This window comes from Pangasianodon hypophthalmus, chromosome 29 (genome assembly GCF_027358585.1).
Source record: "Pangasianodon hypophthalmus isolate fPanHyp1 chromosome 29, fPanHyp1.pri, whole genome shotgun sequence".
Taxonomy (NCBI): Eukaryota; Metazoa; Chordata; class Actinopteri; order Siluriformes; family Pangasiidae; genus Pangasianodon; species Pangasianodon hypophthalmus.
Genome location: NC_069738.1, coordinates 8,937,333 through 8,954,560, shown reverse-complemented (window position 1 = coordinate 8,954,560; position 17,228 = coordinate 8,937,333). Strand labels below are relative to the sequence as shown.

The 17,228-nt window shown below is 37.7% G+C and overlaps 2 protein-coding genes across 8 annotated transcripts in view; one reads left to right on the top strand and one right to left on the bottom strand.

Annotated features, from left to right (window-relative positions):
* col16a1 (collagen, type XVI, alpha 1) overlaps window positions 1–6,882 on the top strand; it is a 92,720-nt gene extending 85,838 nt beyond the window's left edge. For all 7 annotated transcript variants that reach the window (XM_053231405.1, XM_053231404.1, XM_026942393.3 and 4 more), the window contains 10 exons: window positions 61–114; window positions 230–280; window positions 394–483; window positions 593–628; window positions 766–810; window positions 2,140–2,337; window positions 2,532–2,595; window positions 2,875–3,051; window positions 3,154–3,231; window positions 4,161–6,882. In XM_053231405.1, the coding sequence (XP_053087380.1) occupies window positions 61–114; window positions 230–280; window positions 394–483; window positions 593–628; window positions 766–810; window positions 2,140–2,337; window positions 2,532–2,595; window positions 2,875–3,051; window positions 3,154–3,231; window positions 4,161–4,357 (990 nt within the window). In that variant the 3' untranslated portion in view covers window positions 4,358–6,882. The remainder of the gene's footprint in view (window positions 1–60; window positions 115–229; window positions 281–393; window positions 484–592; window positions 629–765; window positions 811–2,139; window positions 2,338–2,531; window positions 2,596–2,874; window positions 3,052–3,153; window positions 3,232–4,160) is intronic.
* Window positions 6,883–8,298: 1,416 nt separating this feature from the next.
* col9a2 (procollagen, type IX, alpha 2) overlaps window positions 8,299–17,228 on the bottom strand; it is a 30,301-nt gene continuing 21,371 nt past the window's right edge. The window contains exons 28-32 of the mRNA XM_034301803.2: window positions 16,801–16,947; window positions 15,260–15,314; window positions 11,432–11,620; window positions 11,173–11,250; window positions 8,299–9,473 (exon numbers count right to left, since the gene is read on the bottom strand). Of these exons, the coding sequence (XP_034157694.1) occupies window positions 9,268–9,473; window positions 11,173–11,250; window positions 11,432–11,620; window positions 15,260–15,314; window positions 16,801–16,947 (675 nt within the window). The 3' untranslated portion in view covers window positions 8,299–9,267. The remainder of the gene's footprint in view (window positions 9,474–11,172; window positions 11,251–11,431; window positions 11,621–15,259; window positions 15,315–16,800; window positions 16,948–17,228) is intronic.

The window sequence follows — 17,228 nt, the reverse complement described above, 5'->3', positions numbered from 1 at the left end:
AGTCTAAAGTTCAAAGTCAAGAGTGATTTGTATTCTGCTGTCTTTGGTCCATTTTTACAGGGTGACCCTGGTCCACCAGGACCACAAGGACCACCTGGTGCTCCAGGACATCTGGTAACTGTTGAACAATGCCTTCCTTGCTTTCTTCTTTTTTTAAAAAAAAAAAAAACCTTAAAAGCACAAATGACAACATATGTGCTATTAAGTGTTTATTTAATTCTCTCTGCAGGGTTCTGCAGGTCCCCCAGGTCCACCAGGACCAGCTGGAGCTCCCGGCACAGTGAGTGATCAAGCCAAACAAGACTATTTAACATGCTAATAATAGGCTCGATTATAATATAATACGCATGTTTCCAGAATGATCCTACTGACTCTCCTTCTGTTAACATGCAGGGTATTCAAGGTGACAAGGGGGAGGCCGGTGAGAGAGGGCTGCCAGGAATGCCTGGGCCTCCAGGGGCCCCTGGGCATCCAGGACAGATGGTCTGTACTTGTAGTTATTTACAAACTGGTCATAATTTCACACTTAAACTTCACACTTTTTAATAAACAGAAGATTTAATTTTCTTTTTGTACTTTTGATTTGTCTCAGGGAGAACCAGGCAGTGATGGTACAGTGGGGAAAGATGTAAGTCATGCTTCTTATTGCTCAGGTTTTAATCCTGTTTTTACTTTCAGTTAAATAGCTGCTTTATCTGCATGTTTCCTAATGAGTAAAATTGACTAATGATTTTCTCTCATGTACCTTCTTAATCTGGTGTTAAGGGAACGCCAGGTCTGCCAGGAGAAACTGGTCCACAAGGACAGAAGGTGTGTATGTGTGTGTTTGTGTGTGTGTGTGTGTGTGTGTGCTATTTTCCCCCCTTTTTTATACAGTACACCCATCATACATTTCCCTCAGCTATGTTCAGCCTCACAGTCATGCTGAATGTCTGTATCTGTTGTCCAACTGCAGAGCACTGAGCATTTCACTTGCTCAAAAGTAGTCTTGTTTGGTATTAGATTGCATTCCATTTTCGCCATAATGATGTTTCTGACTTACGAATTTTACTGAATGTGTTGGTGTTAATCGGTCTTGCCACAGACATTATTTATCAAAAATCATTTTACTGTCAGTTTATTCTATACATTTTACTATGGAGTTATACCACAACTGTTGTCAACATTTTTCAAACTCTGCCATCTCTTCCTTCTGACAGTTGATTTGCCTACCTTATTACACCTTATATGCTGTATTATACCATATTATTATAGCGTATGATACTTCATGAAATTTCAAAACAAGATTGCAAAAAACTACAGTTGTTTCATGAAATATTCCATTGTTATTAGATGCAAAGGACCTCATAGACCTGGCTTTGTAACTGACTGACTCAGTGATTGATACAAAGACTGAGTGACTCACTGACTGACTCACTGACTGACTCACTGACTGACTCACTGGCCTAATTCACTGACTGACTTACTGAACATTTGAAAGATACATGGAGTACAGAGCTGGGAGCGAAACGTAGTCCTAAATTAAAACTTCAAACTTCTAAGTGATTATGTTCAAGTGCACTGTGTGGCACCCTGCAGAAGTACACTGTTAGAAATGTCACATAAAGATGTGAGAGATCATAAAATAAATTACACATTAGCTATTTGTAACATGTGGTGAGTAGAGACAGGTGAGCAAAATGCTTTATTTTATATGCGAAGTATATGCTTTATTGGACCAAATCCAAATCCATACTGGGGTCAAAACACAGGCAGGCAAAGTTAAATACTTTCAGAAAATAGAACAAACTGGCAAGGATTTAAAAGAGGAGAATACAGAAATCAAGGCTTGGACTTCATGAAAAAGCATGACAAGACTTTACAACGATCAATGACACACAGAGGACATAAAAGGCAAACTGATCAAGAACGAACACAAAACAGGTGAACACAATGAGGCAACAAACCAATGGCAGGACACCATGGGAAACATGATGCAAAGACGAAAAAATAAATGAATGCTATTTTATATTGGCCAACATAGCTAGCAGTTTTTTCATCATAGGACAAACTGAGACTATATACTAAATAGCATACATAATTTTTTTTTAATTTCCTTTTTCGTGAGTGTGTCATGCCTTGGTGTGTTTCCACCTGCAGGGTGAGTCAGGGACTCCAGGCCTGAGGGGTCCTCCAGGAGAACGTGGTCGTCCTGGACCCCCTGGTGGAGCAGGATATCACTCTAAAGACTCTGGAATAGGAGTAATGGGACCTGCAGGCCCCCGTGGAGAGAGAGGAAGCCCTGGAGCACCTGGACAGTCTGGATCTCCTGGAGCACCAGGAATGCCAGGAAATGATGTAAGTCACATCTCCATTCTTAGCTAAATGAATGGAAACTCCAGCCCAAGCTTTGGGATCTTCTCATACGTGCAAATAAGATTTGAAGGGAATATGATATCATCATTTTGTTACTTACAGATTTTAGGTTTTGACATGACCTGAAGAGTAAAGCGCTGCGTTGTTTATGTAATCATCTTTTTTCCTCTTTTCAGGCTGTTGTCAACTATGATGAGATCAAGTCTTTCATTAGACAGCAGGTTATCAAGATCTTTGATGGTGAGACCACCTTCTGGTAGCCTGGAATAAAATAAAATGAGAAATTACTACAAAATTAAATTAAATTGAAGTTTAAAAATGGCTTCTAATATTGCCTAAAATTGCAGTAATACTGAGAACCTAAAATAAATGTAGAAATGATTTAGAAATAATCAATAGTGAGTCTGGTAAAGTCATTATTCTGGCTAGGAGTGGCACTGAGTTTTATTGTATTTTCTTCTGTATGTGTATTAAAGTAATTTGTCATTGACTAATGCCTACTCATCTTCATCTCCTCAGAGCGAATGGCCTATTACATGTCACGCATGCAGATGCCAGTGGAAATGGTAGCACCCCCAGGCAGACCTGGACCCCCAGGCAAAGACGGCACTCCAGGAAGAGTAGGATCTCCAGGGCTTCCAGGCCGTCCAGGACAGATCGGGCGAGAGGGTAGACAAGGACCTATGGGCCCTCAGGGTAAAATCAACACTGTTCTAATCTTTCCACAGACTAAGCAGACTACTCTCTAAGTTGAGTGCTTGAGTCCTGACTAGAATGGCTTTCTGTTTGCAACTGCAGGTCCTCCAGGTGTCAAGGGAGAAAAAGGAGATAAAGGTATGGGAGAGATGGGAGACACCGGACCCCCTGGTGCTCCAGGTAAGACTTAAGAATGCGAAGGTTAAACTCGGTACATATTTCTCCAGTTATGAAAAAGTAATATAAAGTGTTGCTCATTTGATAATTACTATTCAGTTTGACATTTGACAATTATATTCATAGCTGTATGAGTAATTCTTGTATATTACAAATAATTCTTGTATATATAATTGTTAATAGTAATACAGTTCTGTTAGCGTTATGTAAGGAATAAAACACTTGGGGGGTGTAATATATGCTGAAGTTGATTACTTCCCAATAACATCCCGAAATGTTTTATTCATCTTATACCACAGCAAAGACCCCATTTTTTTTTTTTTTTTTTTTACAGTTTATAGTTGCATTTAATATTGTGGAACATTTGTAAGACAAGTTAGTTCCTGTTGTCACTTACATTATAGCAGGTATAAATAATCATTCCCTCACCAGCCTATTTTGTTTTCTCTTGAAGTTAATAAGCTAAAAAAAAATTGATGCTTGTCACGTTACCAGAAAGCACAAAGTCCTCCTGAAGACTTTCCAGTGGCGGAAAAAATGACTGATCATTACAAAGCATTGACACTGGAGACTCCTTCTATAGATGTTAAAACGTCTCCTCACAGAAAACTTCACCATATCGACTATAATACAACATTTCTAAAATGTCTTTCTGTAAATAAACATTTGTTTTTAGTGTATGGCATAAAAGTCCCCGTGAATGAGTTGCTGCTATAGGAATTACGTATTAGAACTGATTAGTTATAGAAAATTAATCAACACCTTCTGACCAGACAGATTTAGAAATCACTAGTGCTGTTCACTCCTGTTGACAAAAGCAATGTAATTTTGACTTATATTAGGGAAGATTCGTGTCATCTGGCTGGAGAATCCTATGCTGTATTTGGTCTGTCCTTTGATTCAATCCCCGTCACTCTTTTTTTTTCGCTTAGGTGTCCCTGGACCCCCTGGTTATGGTAAAATGGGACCACCAGGCCCCACAGGTCAACAGGGTATCCCTGGAATTCCTGGACCACAAGGTCCCCCTGGATCAAAGGGCAATGATGGCCGTTGCCATCCATCTGACTGCATGAGTGGACCTGTGGATTACAGCCCTAAGGGCCCACAAATTAAAGGGCCCATGTACTAGTGAGAGTATGTGAGAGTGAAGGGAAAAGGGAGGGTAAGAAAATGAAAAAAAAGACAAGAGCCAAAGATCAACAATACCAAATCTGCCTGCTAAATGCCTTTGGTGTGATCCATGGGGAACCAGTGGAGCTAAAGGGCATCTCTGTCAGTATAATCATGGCTGGGCCAGATTGGTCTATAAGCTATTTTTAAAGGGTACCCAATGCCAAAATTTCCCTTACAACTACTAGTGCTAATGCTAGTGAAGCCTCTCTCTCTGATTTCAACTTTCTCTTTACCGATGCTTGACTGAAAACTCCTGGATTAAGGACCCTGAGCACAAAGAGCTTTCCCTTCTGGACTATAACTACCTTGAACATATGATCCTTGGTTCATTGGCCATGATGCTGTTGTCTCTTGAAGTTCAGCTATTAAGCTGGTTTCACACTGTTCCCAGAAAATTCACAGCTGTGATTTTATACACATTATCTTCAGTGCGATGCGCACGAGATCCTCTAAAGTTCAAATGTTTTCAACTTTTGCGTGACACTTTGCTGTGCACGGCCATTAGCAGGGCAGGAGGCATGGTATTTTGCGTGGAGAAAGATGGAAGAACTAATAAAATTTCTTCTTCCTTCTCTCCAGAGAGATGCATCCATGTTTGTGCGCAACCTGGCGCAACACTATCCATTTGTCACAAGTGCATCCACCAACACACATCACAGTGTGAAACCAGCTTGATTCTTTGCCAGTGTTTACTATTTGCACCGTCTTTTTAGTACCGAAATGCTTTTGCAAATCATTTTCCAGGTTTTTGTTGGGTTTTCATGGCAGCTGCTGAATTTTGCGCAATGTTATATTACCTTCATGTCCCAAACTGACTTAAAAGAAATGATCTCAAATTTGATTTGGGCCAGATATTGTAGCCTATTTGAAATTTTGAAATTGCCTTTCTCCATTCTCCTAGCATTATGATGTAGCTTGATGTAAAGGTGCATATGAGATATAATTATTCCTGTTTCCTTTAAGGCCTTGTGTTGTACATATTTGTATTTATATGTAATGGCTTTTTTATGATAGATTTTTAATAGATTGGCATCAGCATTTCAGTCCTTATTTTTGCATTGACATCTCAGATATTGTGTTATTTGTAATAGCACTGCAAAAATAGATTTTTGTAAATTGGGTGAGTTTATATAAATTGAAGTTAATAATAACTCTGATTTCATAACCCATCATATTTATTTGAATTATATGTCAGGTCTCTCTCTGCGACCTTGTACATTGACATTCCAGACCTCCGCCACTTTTTATATCTTTTAAACTTGAATTTATATCTTTTGATATAGTCAACCACTTTCAGGTAAAAACTTAATGTTCCTTCTGGATAGAGATTCTTTCGCTTTTGACGTGCGCTCATCATCTAGAATTTCCTCTGCTCCTCGTCCATCGTGAGAAAGCCATGTGCTTCACCATCATCTATGGTTTAGAGTTTTCATCCCATAATCTAAAAGCTTTTCTGATCCCATGCCATTCAGCACACTGCTGTGTCAGCCAGGCTCCAACGAGATATATTTACCATCAGCACTTTATCCTCTCTGTCAGACCTTCACAATGTGTGTGTGTGTGTTTCTGTATCTATACTTGTATATGTACCTATCAGATGACCAGATGTCTTCACGTATGTAGGTAAATTACTAAAGTAGCCGCTAATCAGGTTTGTTAGGCTTCCCTTTAAGCTTTAGGCTTCCCTTCAAATGTGTAAAGTAAAGTAGTATGTTTTAATTTTAGGACTAAATAAACAAAAAGAAACGTCATGTGTGTGAGTCAAGGTCAATGCATGGTCCTTACAAGTGCAGTAATACAGGAATGTGTGTGTGTGTGTGTGTGTGTGTGTGTGTGTGTGTGTGTGTGTGTGTGGTGGATGGTTTTTGTCAGATTTTCTCAGACCTGGGGCTACTTAAAGATGCACTATGTAAGAATGAAAGTTATTGAAATACATTTGAAAATGAAATAGATTTGAGTCCAAACTCGTGTTTTACAGCAAAAATACAAATACGATTCACTTTTTGTTGTGTGAATGGTCAGTGCTGTACTTCACAAATCCTTTCAACATTAGGAGTTGATGAAAAGCAAACCACTTCAGGAAATCCAAATGAAATACACTAATAGTGACTAGCATGTAGTGTTTATGCTTTTTTATGCATTTAGCTTTTATTTCGGTTTAAATTTAAAATTCCTGCATAGTGCATCTGTAAATCCATCCGTTACGTCATTAATGTCACCGTCAACTTTGTACTTCACATTCATATGTTTAATTTCAGTGAAATTCAAGAGTTAATTTACATTATTTTGGCCACCAAAGGCAGTACATGGCTGTTTGTCCTTTCATTTTTATATGCTTTATAATAGCCTACAAAAAAGCAATTTAAACAAAATTGCCACCATTACATATAGATCCATTTGTGTCATTCATGTGTTAGCTGTTTGTGTGCAATTTTTTTTAAAGAAAACCAAGAAAAGCAATAAAGTTCTTTTTTTAAAGCAGATTGCTATGGATTTGTTCATTGAAATGCCAAGAGTAGCCATTCAAGCAGTAATCTCTATTGATCAGTGTAGAGGTTGGAAAAGTTCTGGAGAAGTTCCTTCACCAGCTCTGAAAGTAAAGTGCTTCTGAAGGTAGGAGGTCAAAAACAAAATAATTTTCTGCAAATTTCTATATGACCTAATAATGCATAGCGATGTCAGTACGATAGCAGGAAGATTCTTATTTCATTCCATGTGGACTTTAAGGCTTCGCGTAGGTTGTGTTCATTTGTTTTTCTTTTCAACTGAAAATGTTTTCCATTCCCACAGGCAAGCACACACTACAATAGGAAATTAATATTTTCATAAAATATTTGTATTGATTTGTTTTTAATTGTTTCTACTGCTTCCACCAGGCAAAGTCTAAAATTCAAATATTCATGACTCCAAATAAGAAAAAAATGCTCACTACATTACATTTCAGCATGAACATTCTATTGACATGGGAGTACAAGTAAGCTATGGTACAGGATATTCTCTAGTTAAGATGTGTTCTCATGAACCTTATTCTGTTTTCATAAATTTTAGGTGATTCAAATAATTCTTAAACTGAAGCATATGGAAAATCCTGCTGATTTTTAAGCCACTGTGTTGTCCTCCTTTATCGTCACCTCCTTGCTATTTGTGGGAAAAAAAAAAACAGTGAGCTTTAATCTACCTTTCTTGCTGTAAATCAGAGTTATTCAAGATCACTGATTAATTTTAGCCCCAAAACAAATCTGAAATTATGAGAAAAAAAAAATACAAGAGCTTTTTGTAAGATTTAATGTTCATCATTTATTTACCAAAAACTGTCTTGAACATCTCATTTGCATATAATTTTTTCCCCTATTCTTCTCCCTAATTTGCTCACAAGCTAGCAAACCCCATCATATTACAGCTACCAATCTATTTAAACTGCTGCTCATGCTGCATCACAAGGCAATGTGATGTACACTTGGAGGAAAACGCTATCTACCCCCTTCCGCATACATGAGCTCACAGGCGCCCATGACTGGCTAGTGTCACTGTGCTTAACACGTGAAAGAGTATGCCATCCTTCCCACCCAGAGCATGGCCAAATTTCCTCCCTTGGCTCCTGGCTACAGATGGCTATAACATTTTTGGCATTCGAACTTACAACAACATGTGTGCAGTTTAGAATTTACCTGGTTTAACACCACTCATGCTTGAATCACATTTGGAAATGCATCTTGCCCTACCAAGACTGGCCATTTCTATCCTTCAGCGTGAGACTATAATGTGTTTTTATGTCTACTTACATTTCTTCACTTATCTTGTCCACATGCAGCAAGGCTCATCATAACCCCCTAAGGGCCGTGCTCTTTAATGGGATTAAAGCTGGTTATTTTCCACCATGAAATAAGGCTGCACGTCTAAATGGATGCATTTTGCTTTATTTTCTCCAGGAAGAATATTTAAAGAAAGCTCAAGGAAAAGCAAGAAAAATATAGTTGAGGCCATGCACTTTTTGTTCTTCCTGTTTTCAGCCTTTCACAAGATGCAGAAGAACATTCAGTCTTAAAAAAGGTTCCTCTTTATTGATTCGAATGGACCATGAAAAGAGAAAGTGTTTACAGATGAACCAAATAAATAGGGTGTTCTTGTAAAGAATCAGTTCTTCTGAATGCTGACTATATTAACTTTAGGTTCCTGTCCATATTGTAAACCCACCCAATTCATATTAGTACAAAATTAGAACACTTGCATCATTTACAAAGATTTACAGTACTGCTGGATGGGCAAAGAGTAGAATAGGTTGTTTATTTCTAGGCTAATAAAGAGGGCGTAATGTACACAGCAACTATAAGCTTAAAGGCATTTCCACGAGGTAATTAACAATAAGTTACAAAATTAAACACTATTGTTACGGGATTTTTATTATTATTATTATTGGTAGACTTTGCTGTGAAATCTTGGCCATGTCCTGTTTTATTATATCACATAAAATTCTTAGATTCTTATAATTAACAACGTGTGGTGAACCACTACAAAAAAGAAACAGCACCAGGGATTGGATTTCAGTCTTTGAGTTACAGCTTTCCAAGGATCTGACTGTCATCCTGATGTCCTAATGATGACATTTTCACATCTCATTGCACTCATGGTGGGACGGCGCTGAGCCTAGATTACAGTTTTGATGAACCCTAGTCACCACTCATACACACACACGCTCACACACACACACACACACACACACGCACACACTCACACAGAGAGAGACACACATGCAAAATGTCAAACTAAACTGCAAAGTCAGCCGCTCAGGACCGTTGCACCATGCTGATGTCCCATGAAAGAAAGGTCTGTGTGTCTCTCTTCTTATAACGCTGATGTTTTAAGGCTTTAAGTGGACGGTCCCTTGACTGTACCAGCTTCCTGGAGTCGTGGGGAAGTGTAAGCCGACGCTGCCAGGCATGCTGCCATTTCACAGAAGCCAGGGAGGCCAGGAGGACCTGCCTTTCCGGGATAACCTGGTTGACCCGCTACACCCTGTGGCCCTCTTTCTCCCGGCTTGCCGTCCCGTGCAACTCCATCCACACCAGGAGGACCTGAGGGAGAGAAGGGAGTGCATTTTAACTGCCTTATCCTAAAAAAAACAATACTTCTTCATTTTGCCTTATAAAATTTTTCATGATCTAATAAAAAGCATGCATTCTGACTTGTCTAGAGTATATGAACATCACATATGTCTGTATAGACACTAGGATTGTAATGCAATGCCACTATCAGTGTCTGTTTAGTGCTCCAAATATCTGTATTTAAACAGAATTCTGTGAATTCTGGCTCTTACTAAGACATATCCTGTCAATCTTTCTGCCAAGCTTTCTAAAAAAAAGTGCACCATTTGTACCAGTTTAGATCCCATTATCTCATCATATTCAGTTAATATACACCAAATGTGCATTATCTGAGTTATTTCACTTCTTTCAGGTTCTTACTTAATTTTAGATTAATTTTGTCAATCATAATTATTCATGGTAGTGGTTTATGCAATATAGTATTTTCCAGCACAAACTCAGACTGATTGTTTTGGCTGATCAAAGTTTAGCCATCATGTCCCCTCCACATACAAACACAAACTCAATTTCCCACAATCCTCTGCCATACAATGACCCACATGCCCTGTCACGTGATCTGCTACCTCATTCTAGTTCACCAGACTGTTAATTGCTACCACATGTTCCCATTTAACACACTTCCTATAAAAAGGCCTGGCCTTTCAGTCAATCTTTGCTGTCTCTGAGCATTTAACTAGTGATATTAGTGAGCCTTTTGTTTGCATGTTTTTGTGGATTTTACCCTGTTTTCTTTATTGAGTTCTATCTAGCCTAGCTATACTTCATAATAGTTTGCTTATTTCATTTTCCCTTTTTGATTTGTCTGCTTTGTTCCTCTTGTAACAGTACTGTTGAGGATCCACAAATTGGAGGGGAAAAAAAACATACAGTATATTTACTGAAACATTACCAAACCTTATCTTGATTGTTGCATTTTCTTCTTCTTTTTTTTTTTAAACCCAAGCATTAAAACAATCCAAAATGCAAAATGATATGACAAATCTGAACTATTTAATATTTGAAAATATTGGAACTGTGTAAAGACAAAGTTCCCCACCACCTGATTTTGTTCTTGCAATCTCTCTTTTTCTTGGATAATATACACAAAATATAATTACAAGTATAATTTAACTTGTGTACAAAAAAAAACTGCAGATAAATGTATATATTTTAGAAAATTTTCCTAGGAATGACACAATATATATTTTCCTTCATTCGTACCAAACATTAGCCACATACACACACACTCAACTGAACACTATTCCCTTTGCAGTTTTTGCACATTTCTTTCTTACTGCTAAAATACGGTAATCAAAATACTGTATTGACCACCTGCATTTATGCTGCAAACTGTTTACATTTACAACATTTATTATTATATTATAATATCTAGTTGTACTTTATTCCACACTAGAACTGTGTACTGGTCAGTGCTGCACTGTCCTTTACTGTGCCTATTGTCTTGTTTTAGTAATTACTGTACTGTCTTGCACTGTTTGCACGTTTGCAGACGTGCACTTTATGTAGTCCTGTGTATGTCTTTGTGTTCTTATTTAGTTCTGTGTAGTCTCATGTAGCTCTTTGTTGTTTTTATAGCACCATGGTCCAGGAGAACTGTGTACTGTATCAGCTGTATACGGGTGAAATGACAATAAAGCCAACTGAACTTAAACTTGAACATAAGACGTACCTGGAAGGCCAGGTGGCCCTGGTGGGCCTGGATGAGGGCGACCAGGGTCTCCTCTCTCTCCCTTTGCGCCTCTCCTTCCTATAAGAAAAAGAACAGTGATGACAATAAGAATATGAGCTGTCATCAGCTCAGCTTTGTGATATCTTCATCTAGATATGCTTACAACAAGTAACAAGACACATTACTCATATAAACACAGCATTACTGTGAATAGAAAACAGTAGAGCAGTGCAGAATTTTACGGAAGAAAAACCTTTACCTTTAAGGCCAGTGTTTCCGATTTGGCCTGCAGCTCCGATCACGCCAGGGATGCCTCGGGCACCAGTAAGGCCATGGGATCCCTGAGGACCTGGAGGTCCGGGAGGTCCTGGAGGGCCTGGTGGTCCCATTACTCCAGCACCTCCTAATGCTCCCCTCTTACTGCTCACTGCTAAAGCAGCTAACCTTTCTGGTGGGAATAACAGAGTATACAGTAAAATGGTCAGCGTCTTAGTATCACTTAAATAATGTGCAAACGTGAATGAAATATTCATTCATTTACAGCAGGGCAAATGATATTAACTCGAAATGATATTGACTTACAGTACGTAAAACTATTTAGCACTCTTCATAAGAGTGAGTCAAAAATTACTGTATATAAACAAAATACGCTTCATATACATTTATTGATTGGTTCGCACATTAGTTTGAGACCATGAATTGGAGATATTTACCTTTCCTCTAATTGGCATTCCTAAAGAATATTTAAATAAATGCAACGTTTAACCATTTTAAACAATAGTATGCTCCTTGCATCTGTTTTTGCAAACATGTATAAATATCATCCATCACTACTATCGAAACGATTGGTTCATATGTTTGTTCAGACCAATCCTATGGTCCGGCGTTGCTTTAGTTCCCCACTCGACTTCAGTTCCTACCTTCAATTAGTTCCCATTTACTGTTTGACATGCAGAAAAATGGAAGAAGAACTTAATGTGTACACACCCCTGTTATAATGGCAGGTTTTTGTGAAGTAAAAAAAATGAAACTAAGATAAATCATGTCAGAACTTTTCCTTTTCCCTTTAATGTGAAATTGCAAAGGATACAAATAAAGCGAGATGCCCTCACAATTTGATGGACCTAGAATGTTTTTGGAAGAAAGACTGGGAAAAGATTGGCAGTCAAGATGTGCCATGCTGATAGACTCTGACTCGAAAAGACTGAGTGGTGTAATAAAATCAGAAGGTGCTTCAACAAAGTATTGGTTTAGGGGTGTGCATAGTTGCAACCAGGTTATTTATTTATTTTAATTTTTTAATTTTTTAATTTTTTAATTTTTTAATTTTTCCTATTTTTCCCTAAAATGATTCAGATTGTTTTTCACTTAATTATTATATGTTGTAATTTCAAATTGCTGGTGGGAGAAGTTTTTTTGTTTTGTTTTTTACTTAACAGAAATTGTCATTTTAACAGGGGTCTGTAGACTTTTTATATCCATTGTACTGTAGAACCATGGTTTCATCTTGCCTTCCAGCCTCTCATTAAATGTGTATAGAGATATAAAGAAGAAAAATAAAGCTTGGAAGGAAGCAGAGATCGTTGGTGCCTAGTTGGTGGTAGGTAGTTCAGTTAGCTTGCTTTGATTTTAAGTTGCTTCTTGGACTTGTCAAATTTTAAAATCAGCTATTGGATACCATATCCATAACAACAATCTGTTTGGAAGAGCTGCAAAGAAGAAGGCCTATCTGAGAGGAACCAACAAAGTTTAGCACCTGAGCCTTAACAGCCATCAATTCGTTGCAACTGGAATTGTGTGTTGTGGTTAGATGAGACCAAAATCAAACTTTTATGCCATGAAGCACCTGATACCTGCTGTATTGGATCACTGATGCTTTGGTAGATCTGCTGTTTTGCAGATATTTGATCCAGGGGCTCTTGTGAAGATTGATAGCATCATACATTCTGCACCTGGATATTTTACTCCAAACCCTGGTTTCCTCTGACAGGTGATAGATGGTTTTATATATACAGATGGATATTTCAACAAGATGATGAACACAAACATACATCCAGATCAACCCAGACCCAGGTTACATGAGCACAAAATCAGTGTTTAGCAACAGCCATCTCAGTGCCTCGATTTTAACATGTGGTCTGAATTGTAGGGGGAACTCCACATGCACAATGCTATAGAAAATTCTTTGAAATGCTGTGCATGGAGTGTACTATAGGGGTCCAAGATCTTCTACAAGTGTCTCTGAGCTGGTTAGACTTTACAGGAAGTACTGTTAATCTCTATGGAAGAGGCTTCACAAAACATTCATCTTGGGGGTGTCAATAATTTTGGAAACAGACTTTTTGAGTAGGAAATGCAGTGAAAATGCCTTAAGAGAAAACAATACAGCCTCCTTGAATGTTCAAAGTCAAATTACTATTCATTATTATTCAGGTTTTATATATATATATAGTGGAAATGTATTTTAAAATACAACTCTTATGCTTGCAGTTCTTCCTGATGCCACATGTGTGAGCACAGCTGGGGTTGTAAATAATGTAATATATGAAGGTTGTGTAAGAGATAAAAATCTTTTTTCTATATTTATAAAAATAGTATATTATCTACATTTTATCTTAACAGACATTGTTCATTTTTGCTAACTCTTTAAATTAAGGTTCCTTTAACTAACATTAACTATAACATAAACCTCAGCATTAATAATCCATTAGTACTGTTAACAAAGTAAGCACATTAACACACTTATATTAATTGACACTTGTTTCATTGTTATCAGTCAGAGACACTTTTTTCAATTCATGACTAAATATAAGCAAAAAATTTAACTGCAGCATGTTCCTGAATGATGATAATGATAATGTACTAAACACTGGTGTCCAGGTATAAATACTGGAATTTGCTTCATTCTTTTCTGATTCAGATCTTGCCATTTAAAAACACAAAAACTTTCAACTAAATGACATGGAGATTGATTGTAGAACTGTAATGGAAGAGAACTTAGGCTGAAGTTCTTGAGCAGCTTCTGCTTTGTGCTAGATAGCTAGACTGCCTACTAAAGACAGTTCTCCTTGGGTAGGAGTTACTGAATAGTAAGGAGGAGACGGGAAGATGGTGGGTGTGCAAAATTCCTCTACATCCACCAAAGAGAGAGAAATATGAATTTATAGATGTTAAGTAGGACGAAGGTGAAGCTACGGACATGGTCTTTCTCCCAAACTCTAGTTATTTCATAACTCCATTTAAGGTGTAGCTATGAACATTGATTAACGCAGGTCTTGATTATTCTGCTTATTTGGTTTATTATTAGTACAAGTGTTAGTTACTTTGTTAATGTATTAATGCTGAAGTGTTTGGATTGTTCATGTGAACTAATGTTTTAAATAATGTCAGCTAAAGGAACCTTAATGTAACAATTTTCTTTAATAATACCTTGTTTCTCTCAAGCCAGAGTCAGCTGTATGTAATCTTTTATTCTCTTATTATTTAAAAAAAATTGTAAAAATCAAATGGGTTGTCTTGGCCCATGCAAAAGTGTTAAGATAATGTTAAGCTGACCAGGTGTGTCAGCATACACACTCTGCCAAGAGGTCTCAGTGGCCAAATCTAATCATCCTCGCTGCAGGAAAGATGGCATCTTCCCCTTTCACAAGCTGTTTGTTGTTCCATCTCAAATTGTGTGTGTGTGTGTGTGTGTGTGTGTGTGGGATGGAAAGCCAAAGGCAGGATTACGTTGAAATGATAAGGGCTAACAGAAGTTATCATGAGTCAGCCATGGTCATCTCGAGCAAATAGGACAAGCTTACAAACCCTGGGTAAACTGAGAAGGAGGGAGGGAGGGAGGGAGCAAAAAAAAAGACAATCCGAAATAGAGTGGAAAAAAAAATAGCTGCAGTCTGCACTATTTGTGCTGTTTGGCAGCCAAGATGTCCCTCAGGAGTGATGAGTTTCACATTAGTTCATTTCTATGGATACAAAGCATGGATTTAGCGGCATACATTCCAGCTGCATTCTTTTATCCGTCGTGATCGCAGCTGGTGTAGTGTGCAGTGCAGGATAATCTCATGTTTCCAGAAATGATGATACTCACCCTGCAGCATCTTCAAGACCACCTGAATGATGTGCTGATCTGAGGCATCACCACCCTAGAGAGAGAGAAAGAGAGAGAGGAAGGAAGGAGGAGAGTGACATATGCAGATTAGAAGAGATAGGAGAAGAGACACTGTAGGAATGTGCTCTCTTAACTGTCAATTTTCACTGAATATATTAACAACATCATGACATTGATTTCAAAAGTCTGAGCTCTCTACCAAGAACTGTTCTATATTTCATACACACTGACTATTAAATATGTCATTTAAAACCAGGGCAATCATATGAAATTTACATACATTTCAAAATCTTTTTTTAAACTGGTGTTACACCATATATGTGTGGCGGCCTGGGAAAACCCTTCATATGGCCAAATCTGGGGCAGTTAAGGCTCTGGGTTACTGCTCAGGCAGTTGGGGGTTCAAGCCCCAGCATCACTGCTAGGCCCTTAACCCTACATTCTGCTGTAATGTATTGACAAGTAAAGGCCATTGCTATTAAATGATATTTTCTACTATATATTGTTTGTTAAAGAGTCTAGAGTCTGTGTTTGATAACCCCCAAAAGTGAAAATAACAGGTATAGATTTCAATTCAATTCCACTGAAAGACACCCCACATCTACATTTCTAACCTAATCTACTTACGGGAAAAATGTACCTTTACCTTACTGGCAAATTTCAAAGAATTATAAGTATATAATGGGAAATAAGTTCTCACTTTATTTATCAGCATCATCCACATCAGTCTCTGTCTCATCACCCAAGGTAAAAGTTACTCACTGCGTTTAATGCTAACATTGTTCATTGCTAATACTGGTGAGGAAATAATCGCTAACTCGTTCAGTCAGTTCTGTTGGCTTAATTTCTTTTTATTAATGTCTTAATTAATTAATTAATTAATCAAAACTTGAAATGTGTGTAAGGACTTTTCACTGTTTTGACAATATTTTCGATATTTTGACTGCTGATATCTGTTCGCAAACTGAATTGATTACGCTTATGTCCATTAGACTTGCTTTGACATTTAACTAGTGAAAAATTTGAAAAATTATTGTTGTGTTTGTTAAACTGGCTCCTTAGCCAGTATGAAATTTGCAGACAGACAGCCAAAGCAAGGAATGGAAAATAATTCCATGTTGTTGTGCTAAAATGTATTTATGTCACCTTAAATAAAAACATTATTTTTTATTTTTTTGTCTTCTTAGCTGTTTTCCAGATTTCAGCCACAGCAACATCACACCTGTTTTCCCAGACAGCCAGACATATTACTCTCATATGCACTATTAAAACACAGTGTTAATTAACATTTCTTGATATCTAACACCATAGACTTAGACAGTCCTGTCTACAGACATTGTATGCTGTTTTCCCTACTGCTTTAAGCAACTTAACTTTGGATATAATTTTATTTTTTCAAAATAAGCGATTGTATTCATTTCTGAGCAAATCATGTTGTGCAGTCCTATTTTTGCTCTTGAATTAAATCTCTCTGAGTGCTGCAATGCCAAATTACACTGTGATGGGCGACGGATACTCACAGCTGATCCCTGTATTCCTGGCATGCCTGGTGCACCTCTCACTCCATGGATGCCTCGGGGTCCAGGAAGACCTGGCGGACCCTGGTCTCCAGGTTTTCCGGGATCGCCTGTGGGGCCATTGTGTCCTTGTTCACCCCTCACTCCTTGCTGTCAGTGAAGAACAAGAGAAAGACTGGAGATGGACAGTAATAAAAATAATAATAATAAAAATCTTCTGGACTGTCCTCATGTGTCTCCCTGGATTGATATTTCAGATGTTATGCTTATTTATACCATGACACTGTTCAATTCTCGTATCAGATTGGTTAGAATGAGTTGTTTAATTTTCTATAACAGCAGCTCTGACAGTATTTTCAGCTGTAATTCAAATCAAAGTTTTATGTGCTTTTTCTAACAGCTACTTTACAGGGACTTGTATGGCAGATTAT